A 24279-nucleotide genomic window follows, 5' to 3' on the forward strand; every position below is an offset into this window, starting at 1 on the left:
CTGTGGCTTTTAATAAACTTCTTGATGTCATCTATTCAGGAAACATGTATTATTTCCAATTTACAGTTTTAGAAAATTTCCAGCATCAAGTGTCAGTCCCCCAATTGTTGTGAGCTGTACTGAAGAGGCAATGAGCAAATATATATGTCAATCAGTTAATATTGTTAATATTGTATTGTTATAAATAGAGAGATAGAAGTCGAAAAAAAGGCTTTGAAATAAGGTATAAAATTTGTGTTGTAAGCAAATCAAAGCTACAGGTATACTCATAAGCTGTGATCATGTATCCTTTTAAAGAAGAGAGTTAATTTGGCATTCTGTATTTACAATATTTGCTTCCTATCACATGCACTGTGGTCATCGTGAGGGTATGTAAGGGGAAACTGAACTCAGAACTTCCCACTCAAGAGCACTCTTAATAGGAAATGCTTTTTTTTTTAAATCTGTCATTCAGCAACAAATTCATGAACTCTTCAGAATTTCAGGCCACTTGTAGGGAACTCTTTACCAAAACATAGGTAAACGTTATTCATAGTTGTTTGAATATGGTAAATGTTTCAGAGACATAACATTTCTGCCACTTTCTTAGAAGAATATCCCTCACACCGGCTACACACGTGACTGAACGGTTTGTTTGAGTTGTCATATATCGACGTACCATGCTGAACTTCCTGTAGTTACCGATTTCAGCTGAATTCTCTGGATGCAATAAAACATCCTCTTTACACTACGTTATATGGTAGTTTTGTCACTCAAAGTGTTCATAAGTGATCTCCTAATTATTTACATATTAAATCAAACCAGACATTTATTTGATCCACATACATTTATCTGACAAATATATTCTTACTTTTACTAAGAGCACAACCTATAAGCTAAATTCCCGGCCACTTGGGGGACTATGATTTTTTCTGGACTCGAAAGGGGGCACTGCTGGTATGTTGGCATGGCAACCCAGAGACGCTGCGACAGCCAAGAGGAAAACCCTGCTACTTGAAAGCAATTGATTCAAAAAGGAAAACAAGCGAAAGTAGATTGTTAAGAATCAGCTGGAATGGGCACCATGCTTACATTTTGTGCACTTTACTTGACGCCATGAAAGGGGAAATAAATACCTTGTGATTACACTTCGGATACAGTAATGACTGACACTCGTGTTGTCCCTAGTGGAAAGGTGTATCGCCAAATATTTGATGCTCAAGTAAGTAATCCATCTCGTAAATACCTAATGTGTATAGAGTGCATTTGATTACTGTTTATGTCTGTGTATCAACGAGTAGCTATCGTTAAAAATCTCAGAGGCACTCATGTCAAGATGCGATTTTTTTTTCGACTTATTTACCCAGTAGCACTCCACAAACATTTTTTTCTATTGCACCAGAAAGTGGACAGTATTAAAAGCCTTTCGATAATGGGTATTTTGCAACTTTTTGAAAGCCACTGCGTTAATAATACAATCAGTCAAAGGTTAGCTGAAGTTTTCTGGGGGAAAACGCGTGAGCAGTGGACCATAAACAAGCTTTTTTTTTTTTCCTCCTATACTCCTATAGGTCCAGCTGTCATTGTCTCTTCATGACACAAGAAGGAGGCGTATTAACGAGGGATTCGTGCACGATGGTGGGGCTCCCACGGGAAGGGATGGAGACACTGCATTGGATCAGGGTATCAAGGATCAACCTGTGGTCACTCAGTGCTCTGGTGCTCTGACAAAACGGTACTAGAATAGTATGTAGAGGTTATCACGTTAAACAAATCGAAATGTCGAAGCAAACAGCTCTTTTTGAGTATGTAGCTTAACAGACATTTGTATGAACAACAAAATAAATTGATGGCATGATAAACAGGACTTCATATGTAGAAAAGCTGCACCCCGATCGCCCTTTCTGCTTTATAGATTATTTATTTTTTAAGTTTCCTGAGAGTGCACTGAGTTTATTAGGGACCACCCCCACACACACACATTTGATTCATAATACAGCTGTTGCATTGTGATCTCAGGGACCAGATATTTTCAGGGAGCAGAACCACTCAGAGCTGTGAAGACCAGGGTGATGAGGAGGAGGTTCGTGGCCTACCAGATAATGTGGGTGAGGATAAACCCAAAATCATGCTTTATACATACATCCCAACATATGTACATACGTACATACATACATAAATACATATATACATATGTACATACATTCAGACAGACAGACAGACAGACATACACAAACAACCATGCCAGCAAGCAAAAAATTTAACACAGTTAATTAGGCAAAGTGAAACTTTTGAAAATATATCTTTATGAAGTGCAAGCAATACAGAGGCATCAGCTAGCAACAAAACTTACATCATTACTGGACATTTTCACTCAGCTGAAATAGAGTAAGGATGCTACATATTATGTGCCTCCAAGAATGTATCGTTCATGCAGACAGAGAGTAGTAGTACATCACAGTCCTAGCTTCAGGTGAAATGTTACCAAATTACCTGTATGGTTCAGGAAAAGCAGGTTTCAAAACTATGTCCTTTGCTTTTGTTGATTTTTTTGAATGTGGATTAATACCAGACTTTAATGAGGTTATTAACATTTACCTATTATCCACAGTCTCAGAGAGGGCTGGCTCAGACATCGTTGAACGACTCAATGAGAAAAAGCAGAGGGATTACATGGAAGCCATTGCGCAGTTGCACCAAGATCTTTCTATTCTCAGTGGGGTATTTACACTTCTCCTTATGTATTTGGCAACTGAAATGCCCAGACAAGCTGAAGACCTTAAACAACTGACTAGCCAAATGCTGCAAACAACCAGTCTAGAGGATTTGAGTGGCTATATTTTCTTAGCTGTATTAGTTTGAATGAAATGAATGCTTTTTGGGTTGTGAACATGGTTTGACCTATTCCTGGTTTGTTTGTTTTTTATTTGTTTGTTTTTCCAGAGATATGAGCCATTAGTCAGGCAGGCTGGAGAGGACATCATCCACAAACTATCAGAATATGATGATAACTTGGAGAAGCTAATGCAGAAGATCGAAAATTTTTCTGAATTAGAGATCCTCAGTTTTCAGGTAAAGACCACCTCGTTGAAATTGCTCTTCAAACCATATTTGCAGAGAAAATAATCATTCACAATATCAGCCAAGTTCCCACCAGCACTGTTAAAGCCACATATATCTGAACATATATTTGATCGTTTCCATAATTCTCCAGCAATGTGACGTGCTCTCTCTCTCTCTCTCTCTCTCTCTCTCTCTCTCTCTCTCTCTCTCTCTCCAGGAATTGCATGAATTCTGGAACACTGTTAGCCAAGAATTCATAAACAGGAGAACATTAATTAAAGAACTGGATGAAATCCTTACCAAATACGAATTTGAAAGAACAGCCATGGTTAGCGTGCCAAAATCAAAAATATGTTTGTGCGTGAGAGAGACACTAAATGGTTGATAGTGGCAGTAGATTATCCAGTAGTCGTTGATTATGACACAAGATTCAGTTTGCGCTGATAACAGGACAGAGTAACTTAAAATGCCTTACAGCATAATCAAATTGAATTATAAAGCAGTGCTTTGAAGTGCTTTAAAGCATTGCTTTATAATCCATTAATAGTTGAACATTCTCTCAGTGGTTGTTTATTTATGATGGTTTGTCTGTAATATTTAGATTTCACTGTTATTAAGAAAATACACAAGGAGACTGGAGAGGATTAGTTACGTGATGCCCTGTGATGTCCACCGACTGATTGATAATGAAGCTATGGTACGGTGCTCCTCCTAACAGCATACCTTACAGAACAACATCAAGAGTTTGTGATGGATACTTAACTTTACAGCTGAGTGATTCTCAGATTGATGCTTGCTGTAGTGGGTAATCCTCATTTTTATTTGCCAGCTAAACTATAAGTAGGTTCATCTCATCTGTCTTGACATGCTAAAGAAATAAAATGTTAATATTGTTATAAACATTGACTCATGTCTCCGTCCACCTTAGGTGATTAACCAGGCTGTACTGCTGAACAGACGTGCAATAGGCAGACTTTATTTGAGTTTGATGGAAAAGAATTTGCAGAAGGAGGCTTCTTACAGAATGAGATGGGAAGACAAACTTCAAGACTGGAAGAGAATCAAAGTGCATTCTGCAGTCAGTCGGTTCAGGTATGTCAGTTGACGTATATACTTAAGCAAACAAACAAAAAAATGTGTTGTTTTGGCCACTATCATAAAAGAGTGTTCATGAACTACTGTGTGTTCTTGGCTGTGTCATCAGATACTTTATGGACAGTGAAAAGATTCAGAGCCCTAAAGACATTCGAGATACCCTGGAAACACTGCAAACAGCACAGCGATCTCAAAGTGAACAATGCATTCAAATTCTACATTCACTCAGGTTGGGCCATAGAACTTGAACAAGGAAATGTTAGCATATTTAAGCCATAACCCAATTTCTCACTTATTTGATCATATCAGAGTACATGACATACAATGTTCAGCATTTTGAATTTCATGCCATTTCCATTGTTGTCTTGCATTTGATCATGTGTAAATGGTAGAGCGGTCTTCTCGTGTAAGGAAACAGTTTGGACTAGACTAGTCTTGGACTTGTAGTCTTGGACTAGTCTACATTTGGAATGGAAAACGTTAATTATAAGTCAGTGGATCATTCTTGATTGCAGTTTAACTCATTAGCATGCTTAATCCTGGTTAGAGAACTCATTTTGAATATATAAGCACTCCACTAACCAACCACACTCATGACTTTTTGTTTTGTTATTTTGTGTGAAGAACACTGACTCCACCAAAATGCTCAAAGTCCTTAGTGACTGAATGGTACTCCACTCTTTCTGCGCTCAATGAACAGATAGGTCAGCAAACAAGATTTCTAAACTTTTTTACAATCCTTTTTAGCAATTTCCCTGACCTTTTGTAGAGTACTGGTTTCATTTTTTGCATGCATATGTGTGTCTTTATCTTACAGACTGTATGCACATCGATACAATAAGTAAACTGCATAAATATTATGAGCACAACTGGCAAGATTGTCTGGAGGAGGTGGAACGCTTCAAGGTCAAAAGAGATTTTACTGTTTGGCAAGTTATATGTGTTTCATGTGTTTGATAATTGGGGCATTAGAAACTAGATAAAATAAGTTCTCTGAATTCTCTTGCCTCAGGAGGAAGTAGCCAATTATGGGCTCACTTTAGAGGAAACACAAGACATTGTGAAGACTGAGTTGTTACCCCTGATTGGAAAATGCCAGACCAAAGCAGAAGAAAGGTTGGCAGCAATGGATGTAAGTCTCTAAACATTACTGCAAGTAGTCAGTTTTTGGCTGGAACCACTGTTTTTGAAAATCCACTCAAGGCAGTGGAAAAAAGTTGCTTTTGCAACATTGTCTAGCTTGTTTAACCTTTAGTGATTATGTCCAGATTTGTATTAGTCTGTTCTGTTGATTTTTGAGTTACTGTTCTGCATCTTTGTCTTTTCATTTTTTGGCTATGACTTTCAGTCAGTAATACCTATCGCAGTCAAATGCTTATTGCCCTCTTTTCAGAAAGCTTTTGAGGCTTTGGCCAAGAATGCTGCTCATCACAGCAAGTTGCTGTTTAAATTTATGCGGGCCGCTGCTCACCTTTGGGAGGTGCATACTTCAGGCATGCAAAAGAGGGAGAAGGAGCTACAAGACCAGATGGAGGAAATTTCTCAGAACTATGAGCAGGATGACCAGGTTAGTCACACGTCCACTGAACCCCTTACTTTTTTTTGTAAAGGACTATGACGAAATGATGCAGTTGTGTTTAAGCATACGTTTTCAAATATGCAAAAAAAAAAAAAAAACAGTTTTGTGGAGACAAATATAGAGTTCATTGTCAAACAGATGAAAACTGTTATACCTTGGTTGGATGAATGTTTGGAGGGGCAAATAGTTGTGGCAGGCTTCCCTTGGATAATTAACAGTCAACAGAAACTTATAAGTGAATAGATATCCATAAATTATCCCTATTAAAAAAAAATCAAGATTATCACTGGCTAAGTCTTTACCACAGGCACGCTGTGTTAATATGGCAAATGAAAAAATCTGTGATAATTGCATCTGTTTTCCCAGTGGAATGCACAGGCAAATTGTGTCCTCAAACAAATCTTTTTGATTGGTGTGACTGGTTGGTAGCTGATTCCTTTTTGCTTGTTTATCACCTCTGTATGTGGTAAGGAATGGATGTCGTCAGTCTCAGGTGGTTAATATACCTGTGATTAAAGTGTTTGTCCCACTCGGTGTTTGGCTTTTAGAGGAGAGAAGCCCATTTGGATTTGATGATGGACAAGCTGAGGCAGGAGAGCTCAGAAGAGGCTCTCAAAAGCATGTTGGAGAAGACTCTTCACTGTCTGGACGAAAGTCAAGAAAAGGTGATGGTGTTGTTCACTGGGAAAACAACATCTGTAATGCATTACGAAACCATCAAATGATTTTAATAAACATTTTTTTTTACCTTTAAACATGCCTCGCTGGCAGCTCATAATGACTGTTTGTCTTTCTCAGCCATTTCAAGTAATTTGCCAATGAGCTTCTATTTTCACAGGATCATGGACAGAATTGCAGAGCTTACTTGTTGTGCTAATGGAAGACTTTATGCTTTAAGGCACAAAAATGCAATTAATGCTGAGGGTTTGTTGTGAAGTGTTTCTTTAATGACTTTAGGTATATGACCTTCTACAAGGAGAAGGCTGACAGCGTAGAGTGTTATCCATCTATGGTCTTGCAAGAGTTAAATTCCTACAGTTCAGCACTCAGTCAGTTCTTCGGCGTTAAAGAAGTATACTACCAGGTATAGTATCAGACACTGGTACATGCCAACCTTTGCTTTATCTCTGTCACTTGCCAGACCTTCAGTTTGCCACCACTATGGAGACTCAGTGAATATCACATGAAATGTATCTATTTTTATGCCTTAGGACTCTGAGGAACTTCACATAGTCCATCCCCCTACAGACCTAGGTGAGTTAGATTTTTAGACAGATTGACTCTGATATATTATTTTTTTTCTGGTCATGCGTGTCAGACATTGCATTCTTGGTGTCTCGGAAAGTCCCCTGCTTGTGAAGGACAGGACTTCCTTTTGTGGGAGGGCAGACCTGTTGTTTTAAAAATATGACTGACTGTGAAGAAGACATTTGAAGATGAGGGGTTTAAAATCAACTTACTTGACCCTAATTTGAGAAGAAAAAATAGCGTAGTGTTGTTTGGTGTTGTCACTTTAAAGAAGGCAGAGTGTAGCTTATGGCGAAAAGTGACAAATTTGGTCATAAGAGGCTGCTCTTTCACATGATCTGGTTTGTCACATGAATTTCATATTGGTTTCGTTTCATATTTTTTGTTTTCAAATTTGGTTTACGCAGAGAGGAGAAGGAAGATGACAGGATCAGGGAAAAAACGCTCTCTTAGTAACGGGCGAAAGTCCATCAGTCCGAATCTTGGAATCACGCCATTCATCTCAGAGGTAACAAAATTACATACGTATGTGAGTGGGGAAAGGTGCGGATGGTATCTACACAATTACAGCATCACTTCAGACAAACCAAATGACTGTACACCTGAGTCAGTTAAGCAAAGAACCATGACATTGTGCTCCGTTGTCATCATCTACATCTCTTTTTAGCCTTGTTTCAGGCTAAACTGTTAACGGAAGGTTCTTTAGTGAGTTTCTTGAGCTAAGCTGTATTTGTTGTAGGTTGCAGTGTTCCCTGTAGTAACTGAGGCTACAATGGTTTATTGTCCTGTCCTTCATTCAAAGCTTTCTCCCCCTGGCATCAGCAAGACTTCATTTCACTATTAAATTTTAATTTCTTTTCTAGGCTGACCTTGACTGGCCTCAAGAGTTTCTTGACTCTCAGGCTGAGGAGACTTTTACAACTGCAAAGGGAAATTTGTATCACTGCCAAGGCTTTGTTACAGAGTGCAGTGGAGAGCAGGAGACTGTCTCCAAGGAGGCGGAGTTGGCTTTGTTCCCTATGAGCCTCCTGAGCGAGATACAGAAAGAGTAAGAGTGTTCAGCATATCAGCGCTGCAACCAATTACTTTCCACATTCCACAAAATGCCAACATTTAGTTGAGCTGGATCTGGATTTAGTCTCCTGAGCATGCAGTGAGCATCATAATGGGAAATTATTGTGTACTTGGTTAGGGTTGCCTTTTGGCTTTTTGAACTATCAATAACTATTGAAAAATCAAATTCAATGAGGTATAGGCTGTTTGTTCACTTCAGAGGATGTGTGTGTGTGTGTGTTTGTGTGTGTGTGTGTGGCTGTTAACTATAAAGTATAATATAAAGTTCGTAATATAACATATGAAATTCACATTCATTATTCATAGTGTGCGAATACAATTCTTCAGTCATCTTGAAGAACGATACCACACAGTCCAAACTAACACCCTGAACATTGTGGAAGCAAAGACAGAGGAACTAAAATCTGAACTGGACTTACGGGTCCATCTACACCAGTCTCGAGCCCAGAGGATCAAGATGGACATTCACGATGTGCGAGCAGGTCAGTGCTTAAACCGTTTGTGGCATTTGGAATCCCCAGTAGTAATTCTAAATTTATATTATGAATAAACGTTTATCATATACTTTTTCATAATGGTCAATATGGTTGTGAATCCGTTTTGCCAAGAAATCATACCAAATATTTTGACACAAGTTGGATTCCCCTGGTGTTGTAGATTTTTATTGAATGCCAAATTTCAGCTTATCCAGAAGATGTAAGTTGCCGTCCACTATTGGAGGAGTTGATACTTGTTCTCAAATAGCTGACCACGTTTCATCAATATGGCTTGTCTGTTAAGTGCTTGTTTTCAGAGAGCTGATCCATCTTGTTATAATCAACAAGTTTGTTATTAGATCTTTCTTTTGCGTTCAGCCAGACTGAAAAAAAATTGCGCCCAAATTTTTTTTTAAATGCCTTAAAATATTTTGTGTTTTTATAACAATATTTACATTTTTAAGACATTTTTGAAAAGTTAATTCTTTTCATTTAAGTGCATCATGATCAGCAGTGGTAATTCCACGGTGTAAGAGCAAGCGGCATGTGTTCATTGTTTTGTTTTGTGTTTGTCTGTACAACACTGAAAGCTGAACTGATGCTGCATCGGGACCGTGTAGAGCGACATTACAAAGGCGTCCTAAAAGCTTTGACTGATTTGCGAACCGGCGCCCATGAACTGCTGGTCAGACAGCACAAACTGACCGAGGACTTCCGCGCTCAGACATACAGCATGAAGGACACCTTCATACTCGCCACCAAGTCTGACATGTAAGGACTACTAATCTCAAAATTATATTGTTTTTTATCGTGGAAAATGGTATTTTGTGCTTATTCTCATTTGAACTTCTGTCATTCACAGTTTGATTAAACTTCATGATTCACTGCAGTCGAAACTGGAGAAGCATATTAACACCATCCAGATATTACAAAGGAACTTCAGACAGAAATTGGAGATGAAGATTGAGGGTTTAAGAGAATCCAACGCACAACTTATGAGATCTTTCAAGTAGGTCTCCTCCACGGGCCTTTTCTTTTGAATTCAGCCCAGGTCAGGTAAAAGGTAACGGACAATGTTGTCCTTTTGTACTTCAAGGTTGTTTTCTGATGGGGGAAATTTTACACCCATGGAGATCCAAGTATTCCATAAGCGATTAGAGAAACTGGTCAAATGCATCAGTTCAGTGGAAGAGGCCATCATGCAGGACATGGAAGGAACAGAGTCCAAGTCACTGGAGCAGGTTAAGCTCTATAGTGAAAATCATTTTGATTTTTTTTACATAAGTGTGCTATATTCTTGTATGATATGAAAATATAAAAACGATGAAGTATTTTAAATGAATTTTTTCAAACGGAAATAGAATGTAACACATCTTTTTCTCCTTCCCCGTCCTCTCTGGCTTAGGCGAAAGAGATTGTCAGCAGGTTTGAGGAAAAATTTCACTTTCTGACAGTGGATCTGAAATTCCTAGAAAAAATCCAAGGGATTCTTACAAACACACAGATCCAGATCAAAGCAGAGGTAAGTACGAGCTTCTAGTACTGTGCTTTACAAATTAATTTTGTCCTGTTGTCACCCTGTGTAGTTTTTTTTTCCCCCTCATGTTCTTATCTGTGTGAATATGTAGCAAGCTTGATACAAGATAACATTAAGATGAAAAACATGAAATAACATCATTTGTTTGTTTCACAGGTCACCAATAGCAACATGCACAAAAAAAAGATTTCCCATGTATTACATGAGTTAGAAGATGCAGTGGATGCCTACGCCCATCCTGGGTCCATCAAAAGGGTACATTTCTCCAATGAAATCCAAAAGCTTTAAAACTGCTTGCGTGGATAATGTTATCTTGTGATCATTTTTTTGGAGTGCTGCTGTTTTGATCCAGAAGTCTTCACAGCGGATTAAGTTTGCTTTACATTCACTGCAAAAAAGCTGTTTAAATTCACTCCATGCGTAATAAAAAGTTTCTTATGAACAGTTTCTTATGAGTGATATAACTTGTCCTCTAGGCAGTAACACAAGATGATATTTTCAATCTAACAACCTCTGTGATAGAGGAATTAAAGAAGAGGTGCCAGTATCTTGATTGTTTTCTGGTAAGTCAGCACCTTTAACTCTGCATGTACAGTTTTCAACAGTCACTTGTATTCATGTAATCACCTTTATATGGTAGTATTATTGTTTACTCATTTTCAGTTATCTTCTTCATGTGGAATTGCACAGTGAATGAAACTGTTAAAGGAAATGATGTTGAAATTTTTGAATCTGAAATGTATTGCCTTTCTGTAATGTTTGTGTAAAAAGGAGCCAGATACTGGTCCGAATGAATTCCATATTCTTATCTGTGATGTGTGACATGATCATTCACTTCTGTACAGGACCCCGCTATGTTGGTGCAGTGTTCAGACAGCCCCCTCCAGGGATCTTTTGCTGTGGCAGCTCGACCCAGGTCACGAAAGCAAGATAAAGGATTGGACGGACTTCTCCAGCCCAGCCGCATGGGAGTGCCATTCACAGATGATGCAGCTGTTGGAGTCGTAAAGACTTTGCTACGGTTAGAGAGAGAGAGAGAGAGAGAGAGAGAGAGAGAGGAGGGGGGGGGGCATAAGGTTGCTGGAGAATTGTGCAAATGATCAAATATTTGTTCAGAAACAACGGTGAAAACGTTGTTTCTACAACTTTATAACTTTTTGCCACGGATGTAGATTTATATTTCCACATGTTGTATTGTAATCCTGCAGCAGTCTCCATGTGATTAATAAAACTTAGTTACCATCCGCAATTTTCGAGCAGTGTGAGCATACTTTTTTGTAACTGTATTTTAGTGCATGCCTTTTTTTTTTTGGAATTATATGATATTATCCCTAAATCTGTTGAGTCCCTACATAGTGAGGCAACATAAGGGTTTATACCTTCTTCCATAATCCCTTTGACCACTTTATAATGCAGACTGAAGAAAGTCCAGACCACACTCATGCACCCTGTGCTTTCCATCTTGTCCGTACAGGATGACTAAACCTCATGCCACTCAGGATGCAAACTCAGCAACCACTGATAGAGGCTCTGCAGCAGTCACAGGTGACAGAATTGCTTACAGCCTTGTTTCAGGAGCCATTTTGAAATTCAGATTTCTTTAAAATTCTGAAATCTGTCTACCTTTAACTTACTAGTTTCGTATATATGTGTGTGTATGGTGCACATATATATACATAAATACACCATAGTTAAATCCTGCTATTATACTTCACCAACTAGCTTACAATAAACCTTGTAAATCTTATCATTTCTATGCTTCTTTGTGTAGTTGTATGGCTGAGGTTTTCAGCGTTTTCTGTCTGACTACTCTGCCCATAGCGAAGATGTCATCTCCAGTGGGATCAGGTCAGAGATCAGGAGAAAGCCCCAGCCAGTCAGGATTGGACAGCCTCCGCCGGAGATCTACTGAATCTGTCACTGTACACAGGTGAAGAAAGATTAGCTATATTGACATTGTGTTAAGTACTGAAATAGAATCGATTAAATATATGCTCATATGAGTACTTTATTCCTACATTAATAGTTAGATGATACACTGTCCCGCTGACTCAGACTGTCCTTTAGTTATGTGTTAAAACATACCCTGCCTCTCTGCTTCATGGATTTATACCTGTTGTTCTCCCAGCCTGCTGCAGCCCAGTGCATTTTAAATTGTTCCTGAGTAGTTTGTGCTTATTGTAACATATTACAGATGAATTGCTCATCTCTTGATTGTTTTACAGAACTTTTTTTTTTTCCTTCTTCTTCTTCTACATTTTTTCTCCTTAGTGTGAAAAGATTCTCTAAACCTACACGATCTGATAAGAGATTCCAAGTGTTTGGCTCCAAACCCGAGGCACAAACTGTGTAAGTTCTTCCATATGTGTAACTGTTGCTAGTTTCCACCTGAATCACATCCATGTATTTGTCATACACTTTAAATGTTCAGAATGGTTCTCTCAGGATAAATAAACGTTAGTTTATATTTTTATTTATTTATTTATTTTAGTGTTACCTTCAAAGGATTTGTCACCAGTGTCCTGTGGAAAACCAATGACATTCTCCTTTTAGTGGCTGAGGTAAAATACTAGCATGTTTATGTACAAAATATGCTAGTTTTACTTAAAGGCATGACTATATTAACCACATTACTCCTATAATTGATGTAGCCTCCACAAAACAACTCCCATGTTCTGAAACACAAACTTTGTAACTACCAGGAGTTCTACAAGACAAAGGAGCGTCGCCCCATTTCACGACCACAGTACCTGCAAGAAACGTTTGAACAGTGTGCGGAGGAGGTGAACCGCCGGCTTCTGAAGTACCAGAGCCAAACGCATGATTATCACAACAGCTGCTTACAAGGTTGACATCTCCCACTAAGAGTTTCTAATCCGCGAAACAATTCACATCTACACATAGATTTAAAACTTGATATCTTTAATTGTGGAAAGGTTTAAATGGCGTCCGCATTAATGTGAATAGAATGAGATATTGGATCAGTATTATGTTTTTGGGTTTATTGATTTAAATCCATAAAATCTGAAAACTTGTATGAAATAATGACATATAATTTAATATATCTTTGAACAAAGTTTATCCATGTTTCTTGAGGAGCTTGTGATGTAAAACACAATATGTCTTACTGTATTAAACCTGCTTAAAGTGTGCTGTAGAGTAATGCAAACACAGAACTGAGAATGCAAACATAAAATAAGAGTAGCAACTCAGGAGATGAGTGTTCGCCATACTTGGTGCTTGCATTCACCAACTTTTCACTGTCTCGGGCCAGAGTTCCGGCAGCAGCTGAGGGACTGTGAGAATTGTTTAAAGAAGGTTCCTGGGGTGCTCTTCTCTAAATTTGGAGATCATCACCTGGAGGCTTTGAGTCTTAGCATGACAGCCATCAGACAGCAGTTTGACCAACAGCAGCAGCAGACTGAGCTACTTAAGGTAAGCCTCCATCCTTCTGTCAGCGCTCTCTTATGTTTTTCCTCATTCTTTCCTAAAAGACTCTAAGATCTCCACCCATTTTAGCTCAGTACCGATACACCTAAAACAGGACAGGTTCATAGCAACAAACAAACTGAATTGCATTTAGGGAAAGAAACCAGACAAAATGAGCGAAGGTGAGGTGGTGTCAGTGAGCCGCAATGAAGCTGGACTCAGTTCAGTTAGAAAATACTTAACTCTGTGACTTAAATGCTGTTTGATTTTTTTTTTTCAGACTTTTCATACCAGTATTGATATATCATTAGCTGTATCCCCAGTGGGTATAAATTGTATAAAATAGTATAATTTAATTTAAAATAAATATCTGAAGGCAGCACCTCATCTAAGTTGCACTGCAAAGTCTAATGCACATGAATCTAAAAATCCAAAGATCATTCATGTCAAACTTGATGTGAATCAAGGTATGTTGCATATGATATATGATATATGATAAGGTTATGTTTATTTGTTAAGAATTGTGAGCTTTCTTCAATTTCATTAGTATGCATACAGAATAACTCCAGAGAGTACAAAGCAAATTGGGTTTAAAAACAGGATGGCGATATGAGCAGGGCCTGTGTTCAGAGCAGCGGCAGCAGTTATCAGCCAGACAAGAGCTAATTATGCACTTCATGAAGAGAGGCTCACTTTGAGATTACAACACTGTAGTTTCATTGGCCTGGAGGCTCAGTAAGAAAAGCACCTTCACAAACAGTTTGCTCTGACTGAGAAGACAAAAAGCTAAGACTCGCATCTCACGAGTTATTTTGGGCAAGTTTAAAAAGTAACTGTGACGAGTAACTTTAAACAGACTGCTGAAAGATACGAGTCGATTTCTTACTAACTTTGCAAGGGAAATCTTTCTTTTTGAATTTTTTTTTTAAAGAAAGAACACAGCAGTCAGCTGCGTGTTAGGTTAAGCCATCCAGCTTGTGAGAAGGAACTTGAGAGGTTAGCCCTGGCTGAAGAGGAGAGGCAAAGAAAACAGACCCAAGGAATTCAAAACATGACACTGGAGCTCAAGGTCAGACCTGCCTAGGTTTTCACTGAAAACATAATTGCTCTTTTGTTAATGTTGGTGCAGTCTGGTATGGAGGCAGTGTGTTTGTGAGGTAATTTTTCTGCCTGGGGAGAAGAAAAGTTCACAAGTCCAAGTGAAAGTGTTCCTCATAAGAAATGAATGAATGGACACATTCAGATAAACTCAAAACAAAAAAAAGATTGGCTGTTTATTTGTGCAGGTCTGAAACAAAGACTGAAGTATACTGGACTGAAAGTGGCAAAGTGGATGGGACAGTCAACGAAGATATTGATTTTACCTGTTAATTCTTTTCCTTTGGATTCTAGGCTTGTCTGAGGAAACATGGAGATGAGTTTGTGACTGCTTTGGCTTCTTCGGTAGAAAACATGCTCTTCCAGATGGATAACCTCCTAACCGTTGACGAAGTTCACGTGGGCCGTGAGTCTCATTGTTTAGTGATTATACATGTCTGATTACACACAATGAAAACAAGATCTGTCCTTTTTAAACTCCTTTGTGACTGACAGAGGCAACCCATAGCACACTGTGAAAAACGCAATGCCAATGATTATTCAGCACTTTGGAATCAGTTCTGATCAGTACCTTGTCGCAGTCAGAAACGACATGCACGTGAAGTTCATTTTCATGTCTGAAATGCAGAGACTGATGTAAAGAAGAAGAACATCACAACACTTGTTCGGCAAAACCAAGCTGCTGCTTTTCAGGAAGAGGAAAAAAATGCAACCCTGACACAGAGAGGAAACAGGTAATCACACACGGGAGCCAAATTATGACTACTCCATTTAGCACCTAAACAGCACCTCTATTATGCAATGACTCACACAGCAATCTTGTGAAAGCTTAAATGACTCTGGTCACTGCACTCTGACTATGAATCACACAAAAAGAGCAATTTTTTAAAAAAAATGTCTGTATATTTATCTGAACGGACAAAATACTTCATTGAATGTAGTCACAAAAATGACTACTCATAAGGATGTGGATTTGATCATTTTAGTCCGCTTTCATATTTTGTAGGACCTGGCCTGGTATCTGTTACTTTGATTACACTGATGCTGAGTCGACAGAACCCCAGTGCAGGGAGACAGCCAGCATCACCACAGTTAAAACCACTCAGGTGCACCTTAGGATCATAGAGGCCCGAGACACTGTGTACCAGGTATGTGACCCATGTCAGAGCCTGAGCATATATGGCAGCAAATGTGGGCGGTTTTCCCAAGAGTTTGCTATGACAACCTGCCAAAGGCTATTTCATTGAACAAACATTATATTCAAGGTTTGTTTCTTCAAAAATTGTTTGAAGCAACAGAGCTTTTAGTAAATAAATGAGAAAACAGATATTTCATGACACAATATATATATTTTCATATATATATGTATTTGTACGTGTGTGTGTATATATATAAATATATATATACACACACATTTTCCCAGTAGTTCTTGAGATATTTGGAAAAAGTGGAACAAAACCGTAGCAATAGCACACCTTCAGTGCTTGGACTGCGACTGATGGCTACTTGAACATCTAAGACAATGTGAAGTAACTTTTGTAGCTCCTCAGAACAGTTGTAATTGTGACAAATCGTGTAATTCTTCAGCTAGCATATATGAGAATCAGCTCATGAAAAGCAGACAGAGCTGTACTTAACTGTGGACTTTTAACCAGTGAGTTTGCCTTATTGTTGTGATGAGCACAGCGCTACAGGCGGAAGATTCTGGATGAACTGGCCTGTGTGAAGAAGGAGAATGACGTCCGGACGACAGAAACACTTCGCTGGCAGAAGCACTGGAAACACCAACTGACAACTCTTTCTAAGATCAACTCAGAGTGATCACAAGGCACTTTTGGGACACTATAATGGTACATCTACAGATAAGACATAACAAAAACCAAAGACAGTGAGCAATTTCTGAAGTCCTTCATCAGATAAAAAAAAAAAATTGTCATCCATGTCTTCAAGCTCAGAATTTGCCCCAGCAGATTATGGCATAAGAATGTTCTTAGCACAGTTTGAAATGTAACGATATAAATGTGACAAAATACGCTTTAAAAGTCTGAGTAAAACAAAAACAAGTTTATTCAAAACATTCATGAGTCACTGACTGGTGCTGTGCAAAAATGAGTATGTACTCTGGGTACTGCAGCAAATGGTTTTTCATATACCAGGACAACATGCCCCCAAGGAATCTGTACAGTGGATCTGTACCATACACACACATATAGAAATGTATGAGAAAACCCTGTTAACACATAGCAAAAATATTAGTGTTCTGTTAGAATTACATTCATGATGTAAAATAGTAGCTGAATTCTCCTTTTGGCTTGTTGTTTAAGTCATACAGCAAAAGCCTTCAAGTATGTAAGAACATGTGGACCTTGTCTATTTTTCTAACAATGTTTCAAGTTTACATTTTTCTTAACATGTATACACACACACCAGCACAAGGTACACTCAACTTATTACCTGTATACCAACTTTTAAATGGGTTTGCTGTCGTGGGAGTAATTCGCCAAGCATCATCGTTTTCTCAGTAAAATGTCCCAGCTGTCTCTCCAGCGGAGTGCGGCCAGTTCCTCGGAGCTTAACTCGGGCTGTCCATAAGTGAGAGGACTCAGAGTGCGGTAAGACAGGTAGACAGAGGACAGGACGGCCAACAGGGTGCCACCAAATGCTCCGCGCTGAGACTGAGACCTGTAGGGAAAAAGAAGCGGGAGGTTAGCGGTAGATTAAGAGTGCCACCCCGGGAAGGCAAGAAAGAGCGTATGGAAGTGAACGTTTACTCAAGTTATTGTTAAAAAAAAAAATAAATAAAAATACGGATACATGACAAATAAGGACATTGTGTTGTATAACTGATCTGATGTGACGTGAAAGACGCTGCTACAAAACTACTTTTGTAATCCATAACTCACCTTAGAATGTGAACGTATACATGTTCTAGGACATATGGTATCTGTAGGATTTGGAAGGTGAGTGCAGGTAGATAATGATAGAGAAAGAGTGTTTTCTCCATTAGGAAGAAGGGCAGGTAATTCACTGCCCAACCTCCAGTGCACACCACTCCAGCAAGAACCAGTTGTTCCCAGGTGGCTGTAAACAAAAAACAATGTGGTATTGGCACTTCTCTGGAAAGGTTATGATATGACTACATATGAGTACAATATTTTATAGGAATGTTTTTCTGAAAATCCTAGAAGATTAATAATACTTAGAGTCATGTATGACATGGGGTTGAAATTTCTACATCGTGATACAAAACTTTAAAGAAACATGAATATACTGATACCCTTTGGAGACATGTGTATGCAACACTGCGAAACACACATAAATGCCTACATCAGCAACCATTCTGGTAATATAACCAACTACAATAAAGACACTGTAAGCTGACAAAGGCATAAATGAATGTGTATGTGGTTCTTAGTACACGTTTACAGGTGTTCTTCAGTAGGACCCTTCAAAGAACATGGCAACATAAAAATGTATTTTCAGAAAGGCACATTTTGAGGCTGAATCAAAGTACTAGCCGTTTAATTCAAGTGCACCCCCATCCACTTTGCATGCTCACACTTACCTTCAGGAATGTCCTCTAATCTCCGTCTTCTCCTCAGTAAGTAAGCCAAAAACAGACAAACATACACCGCCAGTGCTAAATTTGCAATGGTCCAGGCGACGAAGTTCCCAACCAGGTGGATCTGTGCCTGTTTATAAAAAAAAAGAGGTAGGAAGAGTAAGAACATTAGATGTTCTAATACTGTGGAAAAATTAAAGAGAACATACTCATTTGGTATAAAGAACGACAAACTACCAGTTCACAAGGACAGACTTACATTGCTTTGGGGGTGGAGCCAGTAAGCTATATTGGTATCCATGGTGATCCATTCTAAGGGTGAAGAACTATACTTATGCTCCGACTCTTCATTTCTCACTGTAAGCATCTTCCACTGTCAGAAAAAAAACACAGATAAATATAAAGTGAGAATGTCCAGTTTAAATGGACTTATTTAAATCTTAGTGTAACACCAGCATTGGTGATCAATCATGTTCTGTGATGCTTAACAGGTACATTTTCAACCAGAGTAAGGGGATTACTCTTGGACCCTTGTGAGCCCTTGCGGCTTGTAATATCATGAATCAAAAATTGCTAGGCAAGACATGGTGTTGTCATACAGGTGTTGTCTTAAATTCATTCAATCATTTTTACCTGAAGCTCCAAGAACTTGGCCATAAAAGTGAGATTTTTGCTGATGTCAATGTGTGTGGGAGATTTGAGCTCTAGTTCTCTCTCCTTCTGCTCCTGACCTGAAAGTGAAGAATTTAAGGCTTTTAAGCAAACCCAGAGCTATAAAAGAAGAAATGACTTCAAAAGATTTAAAGGTGCACCCATCAAGACAGACCCATTACATCAACCCAATGTCAACCCTTTTTTAACTTTGATTAAGTTAAATTAAATTAGTTTGAAACAATGAACTGATACATCATTATCTAAAAAATGTATTTGTGGACAAATTGAATAGGTCTCTTACTCCTGCCATAGCGATGTTCTTCAACATTCCATACTCCGCTTGGCTGATAGCCTTTATAAAGCTTGTCTCCAACCACCTCCAACTGTCTAAATCCCCATTCTGGAAGGGAGGCTCCACTGAGCTGTACGGCCAACCACCGAAAAACAATCAACACTTTTATTTTCATGAGCAACATATGCGTGTGTTCTTAGATTTTTTTTTTCTCAAACAGATTACTCTAAGAAGTAGGTGATCATTTTATACGACAAAGCTGACTCATATTCTCAAACACAAGCTAAAGTCAATTTACCAGCGTTCTCTGTATAACTGATGATAAAACAGTAAGGTATGATGTAATTCTGCCTTTTTTTTACAAACCAAGAGACAAATTTGAGCAATACTAAAGCATTACACATACTTTCAACACAGCAGAGGTGTTTACATGGACCAGTCGCACCTCCGACAAAATGGTCTTCCAGACCTCACTCTCAGATTCCCTGTTTACTATGTCCTGCAGGGAAGACAGGTCTATTATCGGCTACACCGAATAAATGTCTGCTGCTGCAGATGACATCTTATTATATACCTTAAAAGATAAACAATATTGATTTAAAAAGCCGTGCATTTGGTTTTCTTTAGTATTTTTACCATTAACCAGTCAGCATAGTCCTCTTCAAGTGTGTGCCAAGAAATTCTCATTTTTATACTGGTTTAAACTCAGTTAAGTTTAAATGAACTAACTGACTTGCTATGTAAATTTATAACTTATGGAACATATGGTACATAGCACATTTACAACCTGCATATTTGTAAACTCTTGTGGAAAACCCACAAAAGCATGTCCTGGAATGTTTTCTTATTTTTTTCTACGGATCATCACTGCACATAGATCTCTCATAGCTGAATGGTGGAACTGTTCAAATCTACAAGAAACAAAAAGAAAGTAGGAGGCTTTTGAAGTCTCACCACTTTCCAGAGGTTCTGGGCTGGCATTGACACATTGAAGTCAATATATCCTGACACTTCTTGGGAATGTGGACTCATAGGAGCTGCTACGTCATGCCTAAAAAACAATCATAAAACAAGACCAGAATATTCAGATATTCCACAGTTTTGTTTAGGAACATTATGGTCACCAGTGAAATAAGCATGGTGAATGATACCCAAAAGCTTTCATTTCAAGCTTTAACTAGCAAACAAGGTACACTATTTCTAAAGGTTCTAACAAAAACATTACAAAAGCCACATCACATTTTTGCCTGTGGGACAAGTAATGTAATCTAAACTGCCAGCTCCAAGTTCTATTTTCAGTATCTTCTTAACTCTCTAACTATACCATTCAACTGAAGTGGATTGAGTTTCTCATAAGGACTGTGTGATCTGTGACATAAATTTAAGGCTTATCTTATCTCCAAGCTAACATGAACCAATCTATTACACCTATAAAAAAAACACTAGTAAATTAAGTAAGCATTTGCATATCTCAGTATAGAGAGTCAGATTACGGCAGAATAGTAAATTACGTGTTGAGGAAGCGTGAGGTCATCCCATGGAGCAGCTGAATGGTGTCTCCATGTCTCACAGGTCTGGGAGGGGCTGCTGACCACAAGGCTCTGTCTGAGGTATGAGGGTTCATGTTAATTTAAGAGTGTAACAGGTGCCAACAAATGAAATATCAGTGACACACGTGGTACAAGAACAGATAAATTCATTTGTTAAATGAAACATTCATTTCATTATAAAATAAGCATGCTTTTTTTTTTTTTTTTTTTAAATAGATGCTTACTTGCGTGGATCTTTGATGATCCACCAGTTGTTGACATCTTTAAAAGGGTAGCAGGTCACTTGCTGTTGGTGAGAGCTACCTCGTCCATTTTCATATCTTCATAGAAAAAGAGAACAGCGAACCTCAGTCTCAAATCCACAGCACCCACAAAGCCACGGGTTTTAAAGCAAAGACGCTGGCTTTCAATACAATCAACATCTCATCTATATCAACCATTACAAAAAGAGAAGTGGTCACTAATTTCCTTTAGCACTACGTTGGGAGTGCAAGGGAAAGTGGCACCATATTTTCGTGCAGATCATGCAATGTGCTTTTATGTTCAACCAGTTGTTAGCACATCGGATCCATTTAAGCCAGGGCATGACAAGCACTTCATGCTAAATCAGATGTGTGTCAGGTTGAAACTAATAGAGGCAGTCTTGTGAGTTCCCCAAAGTGTGACTGGTAATCACCATGACACTTAAAACTGACAATTTCAATTTGAGAGCGTTATGATTTAGGCCTATTTGCAATAATTGTTTTGCTGCCATAACCATGCAGCCCTGACTGAAATAATAAATTTGTGTTGTGGGTACCTAATAGGATAGTTAGCTTTATGGGAATGAAGCCAGCAGGGGACAGGTTTGCTCGACACACTCCGAAGCGTTACTTGGGATCCAAACACCACCTCCAGTGGTTGACCCTGTGTGATCCTGGAAAGTCCACCCTGTGGATCATACCACATGTCAGGAGAGACACAGACAGACTGAGTGAGAGAAAGACAGACAGTCAAGTAACCTGATAAAACTGTATTTTCTCCAGTCAAACCCGAAAACACATCACAGACGCAGCACAACTGTGTTAATGTACATGACTAAACAAAAATAGAGGTAGTGGATTGAGTTTTAAAGGAAATTGTCACAACAAGCTATTTAAGAAATATTTACAGGGACTAATATAAGAGCTGTATGACATACACAATCCTGTATTAAGCGTGACATACACATATTCAGTAATACTTAGGCTGATGATAATAGTAGCAGTAGGTTATCAAATATCTAAAGGAAACCAAATCTCAAAAGCTTCACAGACAGGTATCAAGTGTAATTCTGATCAAATAAAAACACAAAATTTTAAGCAGAAATTAGTTGGTGTAGCGGTAAGTTGGCACTGAGAAGGGGATGAGGTACCTCTAGACTGGCCTGAAAGGCACTGCTCATTATTTGATCATGGGGTCCACTGCGGTACAGCAGAGTTAGATGAACATAGAAAAAACCCAAGTACAGAACAACGGGTAGGACCACCAGGGCCAGAAAACGAGCTACAACGTGGACCAACACTTTTATCTGCGGAGTGAGAGAGACATACTACATAAGGATACAAAAAACCTCTTACTCCTTAAAAAAAAAAAAAAAACTGAACATTTCTGTCTTGATACTCAACACTCACACTGCTCAGAGTTCTGTCACCAATGAGTTTCCACGTGTGTACAGCAGCCAAACCAAGCAGTAAGAAATAGGTGAACAAACCCATGTACTTCACTCTGAGGAAATTGGAAAAAAAAAAAAAAAAAAAAAAGAGCTAATGAATTGTTGAACATTTAAAATAGCTTTCATAATATACTAGACTTTGGAAACAAGTAGCAAATCACAACATTCAGCTGCAATGGTGAACATAGTATCTCTTTATGTTGTGCTATTACTAAAACCCTTCTACTTACCCCACAGCGAAAGCACAGTTAATCCCAGACAGAACAAGCCAGATCCATCTCGCAGGGGAACTGTGAGGTTGAGAGACAAGAGAAGCTTGTACAAAAAATGAAAATGCTTTTGCGACAATACCAGTAAGGACTGCTTTAATCAGTAAGACAGCTGCTTACGATAAATGAGCAAAATTTTCACGACTAAAAGAAGCAGCGCTCACCTGCTGGAAGAATTGTGGAACCGTAGATATGACACCACAGCAAGCAACAGGAAAAATATGAGAACCGACTCCAGCAACATGAAACGAGACTGCACTATCAAGGAATTTTCTGTTGAATCAAATGAGACAAAGAGATATGAATCAGCTCCAGAAAACAGAAAACACATAGGAGACTCAGCTTTTTAAATATTTCACACAAAAATAATGAACTTTGATACCATGCATGGCTGAGAAAAAGTTCACATTTACCCATCAGGAGGAGAATCGAGGCACCCAATGCAGCAAAATGTGAGTATCCAAGCTCTACCATTAAAAGATAGCCAAGGGGCACGCAAAGAGCCCCCGCAACAGCTGGTATTACCCTAAGACTCCACACAGGGACGTTACTGGTGTATTCTTTAGGGTAGAGAAATAAATATGAGACAAACATGTACAAATGAAGCTCTGTATATCTGGAATATTGACCATTATTTTCTATGTTTAGGTCTGCCCTCAGTGGTTGTTAGACGTTTCACTGTCTCTGCTGCTCACCCGCACCAATCCGATTCCACACAAAGTTGCCATCAAATCCTCCTAAGTAGGCTGGGGAAAAAAAGAGGAACAATAAAATAAACGTAAAACTTATTTATTGTCTCTTAGCAAGTATGATTTAGAGAGGAAAGAAAAGAAGTGAAGCATGATCTCACCTCCTAATGCCAGAATCATGTGTCCAAAGGGCGGCCCACTCTCATCAATGAAAAATACCTGTTTCATGTACAGTGACACAAACTGTCCATAATACACCTCGTCAAACCTATAACACAATGAAAAATTGATGTTACTTTGCGCTGCTCTGCCTCTCTGTCGTACTTAGCGTGGCATGGACAATGTGAACTGTAGAAGGCAATATGAAGAAACAAACATACACTACAGCTTTCGGAAAATGAATCCCATACAGTCTTGAGAAAAGTCCAGAAATCGTTACGACAACCAGCAACAAGGTTAATCTCGAATTTCACTGTAACTGGCAATTTGACAGGCAGCATGTTTGTTAAGTGGCTGTCTCGTTTGAATCAGTAACCATAAGGACAAATAAAATGAGCTGCAAAAAAAGTGTTGCTGAAAGTCACTACTGTCCATCGAATATTAACCAAGAATACTTTGCGACTAATATTTCATTAACATTGCTTTAAATCTTGAGCAATTTCAACTAAAGATTTTATGCTTTCTTTCAAAACTTTATCTCAATCCAAGACATCCGACCGCTGTCACGATACCTCTGAATTCAAATAAAATACTGATACATGCTCTCTGTGTACATAAAAGCATCGGCTGACTGGTCATTTTCAACAACAGGGATGCACACTTCCGGTTTTACCCCCTCCTCTACGTAGCCGATACGACTATTCAAAATAAAAGCCATATGCAACTTTGCATTTGTTGTCGAGGTAGAAGGGATTTTACAAAAAAAAGGCATGAAAGAATATGTAAGTCGTAGGTTACCATTTTACCGGAGGTCATTTACTAATGATCTAACG

The 24279-nt window shown here is 38.6% G+C and overlaps 2 protein-coding genes across 2 annotated transcripts; one reads left to right on the forward strand and one right to left on the reverse strand.

The window, feature by feature from the left end:
- Positions 1–1141: 1141 nt before the first annotated feature.
- ccdc180 (coiled-coil domain containing 180) lies at positions 1142–16399 on the forward strand. Its single transcript, XM_030791845.1, has 37 exons — positions 1142–1201; positions 1551–1714; positions 1999–2087; positions 2591–2700; positions 2923–3051; positions 3260–3370; positions 3644–3739; positions 3971–4134; positions 4247–4366; positions 4762–4841; positions 4955–5043; positions 5150–5269; positions 5531–5704; positions 6265–6389; positions 6674–6800; positions 6928–6970; positions 7372–7472; positions 7828–8012; positions 8345–8520; positions 9105–9285; positions 9377–9523; positions 9611–9755; positions 9920–10036; positions 10208–10306; positions 10528–10614; positions 10897–11072; positions 11526–11596; positions 11900–11981; positions 12323–12400; positions 12543–12612; positions 12754–12898; positions 13326–13486; positions 14412–14549; positions 14873–14984; positions 15207–15312; positions 15585–15726; positions 16265–16399. The coding sequence occupies exons 1-37, from the start codon at positions 1142–1144 to the stop codon at positions 16397–16399; spliced, it is 4455 nt and encodes a 1484-aa protein (XP_030647705.1).
- A 686-nt stretch (positions 16400–17085) lies between these two features.
- On the reverse strand, positions 17086–24023 carry pomt1 (protein-O-mannosyltransferase 1). Its single transcript, XM_030791451.1, is given in 20 exon segments — positions 17086–17260; positions 17482–17659; positions 18144–18270; positions 18400–18513; positions 18774–18871; positions 19096–19216; positions 19493–19585; positions 20041–20137; positions 20598–20668; positions 20670–20691; positions 20861–20956; positions 21436–21566; positions 22030–22185; positions 22289–22382; positions 22560–22619; positions 22763–22871; positions 23012–23158; positions 23294–23344; positions 23449–23555; positions 23668–24023. Coding segments are annotated over 19 exon segments (2007 nt in total). The 5' UTR covers positions 23516–23555; positions 23668–24023.
- Between the last annotated feature and the right edge of the window lie 256 nt (positions 24024–24279).

This window comes from Chanos chanos, chromosome 14 (genome assembly GCF_902362185.1).
Source record: "Chanos chanos chromosome 14, fChaCha1.1, whole genome shotgun sequence".
Classification (NCBI taxonomy): Eukaryota; Metazoa; Chordata; class Actinopteri; order Gonorynchiformes; family Chanidae; genus Chanos; species Chanos chanos.